General features: G+C 28.0%; 1 protein-coding gene and 1 long non-coding RNA gene across 7 annotated transcripts in view; both read left to right on the forward strand.

The window, feature by feature from the left end:
• The window catches only part of LOC100865911 (casein kinase I), a 34,904-nt gene that overhangs the window by 14,952 nt on the left and 10,487 nt on the right, over nt 1-9,465 (forward strand). For 5 of the 6 annotated variants that reach the window (XR_015294177.1, XR_015294178.1, XR_015294176.1 and 2 more), the window contains exon 8: nt 1,700-1,787. Coding sequence is in view for 2 of the 6 variants with exons in the window: in XM_086914417.1 (XP_086770543.1) it covers nt 1,700-1,787 (88 nt within the window). In the remaining 4 variants the exon portion in view is untranslated. Of the gene's footprint in view, nt 1-1,699; nt 1,788-8,525; nt 9,406-9,465 lie in introns of those variants that run through there. The other variant, XM_086914440.1, reaches the window with a different exon arrangement.
• On the forward strand, nt 1,848-8,171 carry LOC116414373 (uncharacterized). The gene is made up of 2 exons (XR_004224888.2): nt 1,848-5,054; nt 7,598-8,171. It is a non-coding gene; the product is annotated as an uncharacterized LOC116414373 (long non-coding RNA).

Genomic DNA, 9,465 nt, shown 5'->3' on the forward strand with positions numbered 1-9,465 from the left:
TTTTTGCATTTTTTTCGATTTTCGAGAATTTTTTCCATTTCAATTGCCAAGCGTGAAATATTTGTTCGTCGAAATTATTGCTCCCCTACCATCTAATTTCTTGCATAATAAACAAAAAGATATTAAAATATTTCATCGCGTCGATCGAAAATTTTTTCTTCGCAGTTTTTTTTTTTTTTTTTTTTTTTTTTACGTACAATTCGAGAGAGCCAAGAAGGAAATAACATTTTTCACGAATAAATAAAAATATTGACGATTTTCAACATGAATTTTGATCCTCAAGTTGATCGATTTATTCTTATAATCATTTCGAAGTAACGTAACAAAGGTTATACAATACCATAATGTCTGAATACTTTGAGGATCGATTTTTCCTTTAGTCTGCGCCAACCAGCCAAGAAAGGAACACGTTTATTATTGTTTTCAATCTGAATTCAATACCTGGTAAAGTAATCGATAGAGTTCAAGGAAGCGTCGGGATATAAATACATCCAGCGCATTTTATTCTGTACTTGTTGTAAAGATAGTTAACGTACTATAAGTATTTTACAAGCGTTTTTTTTTTTTGTTTGCAATATAAAATAGCAATTTGATTCTTTAAAAAATAGTTCTCAAACGAGCTACACAATTATCTTAAAACTTGTTTCAAATGTGACGCAAGATCCGCGTATGGTACAAGTTGCGTAGTTACGCCCATTTAAAGAGGCATCTAGTTTTGAAATGCGAGCATTGTTTCTAGTTTCTTAGCTCCTTCTTCCGTTCACATTATAAATTAAACAAAGATCCGTCGAAATGAATTATGAATTAAAATAGTATTCGAAAGTTTATTAATTTAAAATTAATAAGTAATATTTTCTTCATATATCATTCGTGAAAGCTTCATCATTTAGAATATCTAGAGAATATATAATTAATACTTAATTTTTAAACCGTTGGATAATTAAAGTCGAAATTGTGTTCAAAATGAAATGAAAAGAAGAAGAAGAAGAAAAAAAAAATCGTAAAGTAGTCAAATGTCCAGGGATTGTATTTGCAAAAACAAACTATTCAAGTTAATATTCCATTTCTATATTAATAAAAATATTAAAATTAATCTAAATGAAATTTGTTAATTTTTCACTTTACAATTAGAATTCTGATCAAAGAATAATTTGGATCAGCCTAATCGTTATAATACGATATAAATATATATTTAGTTTAAACTTATTTAATTTAATTTAATTTCTTCAAGATATCTCATTGTCGATTTTATTATTAATAATCGTTAATAGTTTGGAACAAAATCACTGAAACTATTCAACGAAACTATTGATTTCAAAAATATAGATCTTTGAAGATAGATTTTAAACATTTATTTATACGAAAAAAATGCAGAGATTATTTTTATCCTACTTTCAATTACATAGTTAGGCACAGTATTTATTCGTTATAAGCTCACGATGTGGAATTCAAAATCGGTCACGCATATCCTGCAAGAAACACGAAAATTTCCGTATTTTTATTTATTTCTGTCGACGAGAACGTGCATAGAGAACTGAGACGAATTTGAGAAAAATTTACGATTCGTTTGAATTTACTTTTTTTTTTTTTTTTTTTTTTCCCGTTTCATACGAAGAGAGCATATAACGAATAAATATTACGAATATTGGAAAAATATTCAATATTGATGCATTGCTTGCTTTCTGCTGATTTCTTACAGCGTCGGGCACAGGTGGCCAAGAACGAAGAGTCAGCATGAGGTTGCACCGTAGGGATGCAGCTGCTGGAGAGATGCAACCGAAGACCAAGTGAGTTGCTATATCACGCCAAAACATCATCGCGGATAAAAGCACCTAAGTATAACTCGCTCTGTCTAGTATACATATATATATATATATATATGTATATATATGTATATATATATATATATAGGGAGTGGCCCCCTTAACTGTGTAGTCTCGTATAACCAGTCCTTTCGTAATTGTACTGATTATGAGTTAACACGACCTTAATGTTATACAGTGTTTCATTCACGGAGCTTTTCTTAACTTCCGGTTTTCTCGTGTTTCATGGCGAATATTTAACTCTTTACACTTGATCTTACTTACATCTTTCGTTTTGAATTTATCAAATTTATAGAGTACAGTTTGTAATATTGATTTATTGATTTTTTATTTTTTTATTTTTTTTTTTTTTTTTTTTCAGTGATTCTTGTTACGAATAATTTTAACTAATTGATCGGGAAAATTTAATAAGTAATTATTTGAAATTTATTGGATTACTTTATCATGGATTTTGATAATCTTGAAATATATCGATGAGATTGATATTTCGACCAATTTTTTTTTTTATAAAAAGATTGTAGCAGATTGATATAAGAAAAATATTTCGATGTTGTATAAATAAGGGCAGAATAATCGAAATTATTAAATTATTTCATAAATAATTTCGTTTTAGAAATTATCAATTTTAATTATAAAATTACATTGTTGTGATTACGATTAATAACGAAAAATTAAAAATAAAAAAATAACATGCAATTTTGACAGACAACCAACCGGCATTAGTTAATTTCAAAAAAAATTTTCGCAATTTTTTAAACGAGAAAATCTTTAAGAACGAAAATCAAATATAATATTAGAGTAATATTTTAATGTTTGAATGAGATAAAATATTTTATTGAAAAGTGTATTAAAAATACACTATAAATTTTTAAAATAATATTACTTCTAAGATAATATATATGTATATAAATTATCAAATAATTTTTTATATTCAAATATTCTTTTTCAAGTGTTTTAATTTTTATAGAATAATAGAAAGTAAGAAATATTTGGTTTTTTGATGGACCGATTAATATCGATAATCAGTATTAATGTGAAAATTTCCAATCAGGCCGATCGAATTCCCGCTAGATGGCAGTGTTAACAAGTGATTTTGAATTTCATTGATGGGATGTATTCTTAAAAACATTTAATTCAATTCATTATTCGAAATATTGGTCCCATTTCCCAAATTTTAAATGAAAATTGCAAAAAAGTTTAACAAATCCATTTCTTTTTGTTGATTTTGTATCTCGATTTAAAAGGAAATGTTTCAAAAAAACTTTCTACTCCAAGATAAAACTCTGCTTCGCAGTAGAAAATTTGTAAAATATATATTTCTATCCACTAATATAAATTATAAATTGATTAAATAAAAATTTAAAATTATTTCTAAAAACATATTTTGATCAAGTGTAAACGATTAAATGTTCAAGTTTGCTCGTCCCAGTGATCACACATGTGAGGCCGGATATATAATTTTATCCATTGTATTATTTGGTTTCGGTACACCTGTAAAAATTAATCGAGCTTGTTACACTTGGTGCTGCCATTAGAGATTGCATGGAACGTTGCACAAAGTACGGGCAAACATCGCATCGCAAGTGAAATTTTACATGATCGAAATTATAAATTTTTCCATCATGTCACGGTTCGTCATATTGTTATTGTTATTCGTAAAATCATTCGAATATATGCGATGATCTCGAGTGTTGATATATATTCAAGATATTCGATTATAGATGTCCATAAATTTGGGGGAGTGATTCTTTAAAACAAAATAAGACGAAAATTAAGAATAAGAAAATTGTACTTTTTGCGGTTTCACTTTTTGATAATTTATTGATAATTATATAATCGACGAAAATATCCAAAAACTCGAAGAAAGGAATTATTGAAGCCAAAATAAACTGAAAATCAAGAATAAAAAAATTGCGCATTTAACTTTGTTTTTTATCGAATATAGTTTCTTTTAGTTCACTAGAATCTAGGGATATTTTCTTCGACCAATAATAAATAAAAAAAAAAAACTTCAAATATGTAATTTTTTTTATTCTTGATTTTTGTTTTATTTTGATTTGAAAAATCATCCCTTAATCTTCTGAACATCTTGTATAATTTTTTCATCGTCTCTAATCTTCACGTGTTTTTATCCTTTGTATTTTTATTTCATTTGGCTTGCACATTCGTTACATTTCCTTATTTATTTATTTTTTTATTTCGTCGTGTAAGTATTCTCGAGTATGAAAAACGATACAATTGATTCGATTTTTTGTCGTGAAAAAATTTTGTATAAAAAAATGTATATAAAAAAAAAAAACAGAACGGATTACGTTGAATATATAAATATATATATATATATATATATATTTCGTGATCGATATAAACTTGAAGAGTTGCGCAACTAGTTTTTTTTTTATCGAACTGTGATTCGCTATTATAAAGAAATACTTTTGCTTGCGAACTAGATCTCGACGATGAATGTCAGTGTTAGTTGCATTGAGCTCTAATTTGGCAGCTCACTTTTTTAGTAGATTGGTGTCTTGATACCGTGGCATGGTTCTTCCTTGATCAAAGGATATCCGGGGAAAAGTTGAGAGAGGAGAGGGAATGCACTTTTTGATATTTGGAACGAATATTATATTCTTTATTTATGTAATCTCACAGATTGATGACGACAAGTGTAAAGTTGTTTTTTTTAATTGATTAAAAAAAAATGTCATTTCTTTTTAATTTTTTTTTTTTGTTTCTTTTAATAAATAAAAATGTAAAAAAAAAAAAAATATTCCTTCCAAATGCAACGTTGAGATTATATTTGCCTGCTACACCGGGTGCACTGGGATGGTTTTTCTTTATATCACATTTTCTTTGTGTTGCGGGATCTTGCGTAATAATAAACAAATATGGCAGAAAGCCTGATGATTATCGAAGAACTCTCCTTTTACTCTCGTGAATTTATATATCTTTTATAATTTCAACTTCACTTTCTTCTATTACGTAATTAGCGTGAACGATAAATCATGTGAAAAATTATTAAAAATCATTAAATTGAACGATCATTGACATTTTTGAGTATTGAAACAATGTACGAATCGAAAGTTATTTTTGATTAGTAGACACTGCGTTAAAAATGAAAGTCACTGTTAGACAGGTATTCTCAACTTATAAACTTAAAGAACAGTGGATAAAGTAGATTTTAGGTATGGAGAGAGAAGGAAAAAGGCCACGTAGCCATCTTTGAAGATTAAATTCGTGAGTGGTGTACTTTATAAATATTTACAGCATGATTTATCGGTATTATTGTTATTTAGCGTATTAATATATTTGAAAATCGGTTTTGTTTGGTTTTTCATTTCAATTTCAATCCTGTGAAATTAGTGAAATTGTTTTTTAAGTCTATGCTTTCAACTCGGTATCTTTTAACCTAACCTAATACATTTCAAAGTAAAACATTCTCAAGAGTTTTTCTCAAAAATTTTTGTTAATAGATACTTAATAGATGTTAAAACTTATTTTTGCTTAATCAAAGACTCTCAATGTAGTGTTCGACTAGCAAAAAATAACTCTCAAAAGCAATTTTTTTGAGAGTTTAAATTTTATATTTATTTTCTGAGGGCTAATCCAACAATTAAAATTTATCGTCGTTCATTGTGATCGGGGTATCCAAGTAATCAAATACATGAATTGTGTGTTACGTGCAAAAAAGTTAAAAGTTTTATGTTCAGCTCTCGAGGTATTCAAGTATACGTGTTGTAAAAAAAATATAAAAGAAAAAATAGATCGCCAATTGAATGATCATAAAATTGTGTTGGATAGATGATTATTGAATTATTTCTCTAAATATAATTAAATTTTATTTTTCCACGCTCTAGAAGTTAGTTTAGAAAGATTCTGTGATTTTTGCATGTCTTTATTAATCTTTTGTGTCTGTCTATGAACATATATTTAATATTCTAAAGTCAAAGTAAACTAGATTAGATTATTCTTGAATTTGTTTTTTTGTTTTTTATTTCATTATTATATTTATATAAACTTTTTTTGTTGTTCATTAAAGTAAACAATTTAAAATTGTTTTCAGTAAGAATAAAAAAAAATGAAAAATTAGGGAGACCACTAATTAATCTAATTTGTTTAAAATAAAAAGTCAACTTTCTGATAATTGTTTGAAGGTATATGAATGATATTAAAATGAATTTTATTCAATATTTATAAAAAAAATAAAAAATAAAAAAGAGCATATAGATGAAATTAATTTAATTTGAAATTCATAGATTTTTGTGTTCTATTGAAATTTTATCTTAAAGAATCGTGAATTTTTAATAGAATTTTAAATTAAATATATAAAGATAAAATTTACAATAAAGAAAAATAATTTATTGCAAAATTCTTTCTTTCGAAGATAATAGCTAATAATTTTTGAAATGGAAGTATATTCTAAACAATAATCAAAAAATTCATATTTGTATAAAAATTTTGATTTAACTGTTAATTATTATATTTTCATATTGATATTAAGGCATTAGAAATTCAATAAAGATCTTATTGAAGCAATTTAACAAACGTTTGTGCTTTTTATTTTTTGTTCATAAATGATTCATACAAGTAGTGATAAATACAAAATCGTATTATTATTTTTCATTTACATTACAATAATTAGTAAGTGAAAAGTTAGTTGATCAAATTTATTTAAAAACGATTCCATTTTATCATGAATTATTATTTATTAATTAATTATATTACTTTTAATTATTTATGATTAAAGGATGTCTTATTGTTTATCATTTCTTTAATTATATTGTAAGAAATTCATCGATATTCATAATATTGTCAAAAGATTTAAAACTGATTGACATTTTATCAACTTTGTATAAGTTTATCAAAGAGTATACAAAGTTCAAGGCAAGTCACGGAAAGTCGAGAGTTAATAGAGATTAGATGTTTATATTATAAACATTTTTTTATGTACTATATTTTTAATATTAATCATAAATATTGTATATTCTCTATAACTTAACTGTTCTAAATAATATTTTTTAAAAAAAATTAGATTTTAGTCTTTTATTTCGTTTATTTTTATTTTTATTTATTAAGTATAACAAAATTTGATAGTATTCAAAAAAAAAATATTCATATATATTTAATTTAAACGATCATAATTTTATTAATATATTTGTTTAAAAAACAATTATATATCAAGATATAGATAATTAATTCAATTTATAATATATAATACAATTCCTTTTTTTAAATCCTTGATTTCTTGAATTTTAATTTAATTATTTCCTGAACTAGTAGATATCTATTATACCGAGTATTTTCTACTTTTTCGATCAAACTTTAGAAACATAAGAAAAGTAGAAAAATGTCCTATATTAATTTGTATTATTGCAACAATTAAATACTTTAGATAAATTATTTTAATATTATAATTAGAAATGTTAGAATATTTATACACGAGAGCTGAAATATATATTTGACGATTAAAAAATTTTTCCTTACTGGGTACACCGACGCTTTGACTGACTGGGTATTCGAGAATTTGTGCATGCACGCACGCACGTTTCTTACTTCTCTTCTTTCTCTCTTTCTCTCTCTCTTTCTCTCCCTCTCTCCCTCTCACTTTCTTTAAATATTTTGTCGTGAGACGATGGTATACGATGTATTTAATATTTATTGTCGTAGAAAGGAACAAATTATAAAACAAAACAAAAAAAAAACAAAAAAATATAACGCAATTCGGCATCGAGATTTATTCTAGAATTCCGCTTCATGTTCTTTCGTTGACTTTTTTTCAGGTAACCGAAAGCTAAGACACTAATTCTAAATCACAAAAGTAGGCAAAGAGGGGGCGAAAGTAATCTCCTGTGCCACGGTAGCGGACACCGGCGAAAAAACTGAAATCGTGGATTAAGAACATTAAAAGAAAAAAAAAAAGAAAAAAAAAAGAGAACAAAAAAGCAAAGAAAAATGCGAAAAAAAGCGTGTTCGCCTTGCGATCCTTCTCTCTCTGACCTCCTCATAGCCCTATAGAAACGAAAGTTCTCTCATTTCGAGTCTCTTGCTTTCAAGCCTTTGATCCTGCCACGTCACTGCGTCTCACACATACGAATATACCGCGTATTTCCAATTTTATTAAAAAAAAAAAATCGCTGTCTGCTACATATTACAACCATCTGCTATATATTCGATCTTTCGTTCGTCTTTCGTTAGACGATTAGATTGATTCGCTTGTTACGCTCATTTCGCCATTATGGCTGTTGCAAGTATGAAAAGAATATCTCGATCGAAAAAAATTCATAGATCGTTGATCAATGAAAAGCGAACCTATGATTTCTGTAAAAGAAATCCAAAAAAAAAAAAAAAACAAAAGATCGATTAAGCGCGAGAATTAAAAACAGCAGATGTATGTATATATGAAAGAAAGAAAGCACGCTAACGTCAAGACAGGAAACGAGAAAGATAAAACAGATAAGAAGAGTGAAACTCTTTCTCTCTCTCTCTCTCTCTCTCTCTCTCTCTCTCTCTCCCCTTTGTGCTATAGAGTTTTGCTATTGTAAGCGATACGGTGGAATGGAACAAAGTGATGGAAAAAGAGACGAAATGAGCTGAAAACTCAGAGAGGAGAGGCAAAGGGAAAAAAAAGACAGATTTCGATCGTGTTTAAACGGTGGTAAGGACGGTAGCGCGTTAATGTCCGTGTTTGTGTATCTTTTATTTTGGAAGCGCCAATGCAATGGCCCCACCCATCCCGTTGGGCAGGCTGGCAAGCGTTCAACACAAGTAAGTCAACAATGGCAATAGCGGACTTTTCGTCGTCTTCGTTCTCGTCGTTTTCGTCCTCCTCTTCCTCAGTGATCTCGTCGTCATCGTCAACATGGACAATGTCATCGATAGCCTCGAGATTCGACCTTCCAATAAGATAAATACGACGAAGTTAGTTTCTTCAAAGTCGAAAAGAAGAAAGGATAGCGGTCGAAGGTGTTTATATCTCGTTTATTCGATAAAAGACGATATTAGATCTTTTGAAGAGATGATATCTTAGGAAGAAATTGTTTAAAAATTATATCGACGAATTGTATCGATAATCACGGTCCATCGATAATTCTTGACGATCAATGTGTTCATTGACGAGCCAAATGGTGTCACGATCGACGATCTAAAAACACAGATCTCTTGGGGCATCGAAACAGCAACAGAAAGTTAAACTTTCTCGATTCGAAGTTGGAGACGGAGATCTTTTAAGTGTCGGAATATAGAATGCAACTTTGCCAAAGCTAGTGGGCGAGGTTTGATTCAACGAAGTAAAACGATCGGTGTCGATCATGTTTACCGAAGTAGGTCAATGAGACAGACTATTTCTAAACGATCGTGAACATATGTTTTTACAGCGACGAGTGCGCAGTGTTTTGCAAACGAAACTACTTGTTGTATTGAATGAATCCTTCCACGAAGGATTAAAAGTTTTTAGAAATAGAGGGACAACACAGTTCTACAGTGTATCGATTGAACTCCATTGAAATAACCGATACAAACTTCACAACAGATTATTCATCATTATATGTAATACTACGTACACATATAAAAAATTTGTAAAAATTGGAAATGCTTATTTTTTTCTATTTTTTATCAGTAGTATTTTTAGAAATAATTTTTTAAACTCAAG

The sequence above is a fragment of the Apis florea genome, unplaced genomic scaffold (genome assembly GCF_048593485.1).
Source record: "Apis florea isolate Af1SG1 unplaced genomic scaffold, ASM4859348v1 contig_1914_pilon, whole genome shotgun sequence".
NCBI classification, from domain to species: domain Eukaryota; kingdom Metazoa; phylum Arthropoda; class Insecta; order Hymenoptera; family Apidae; genus Apis; species Apis florea.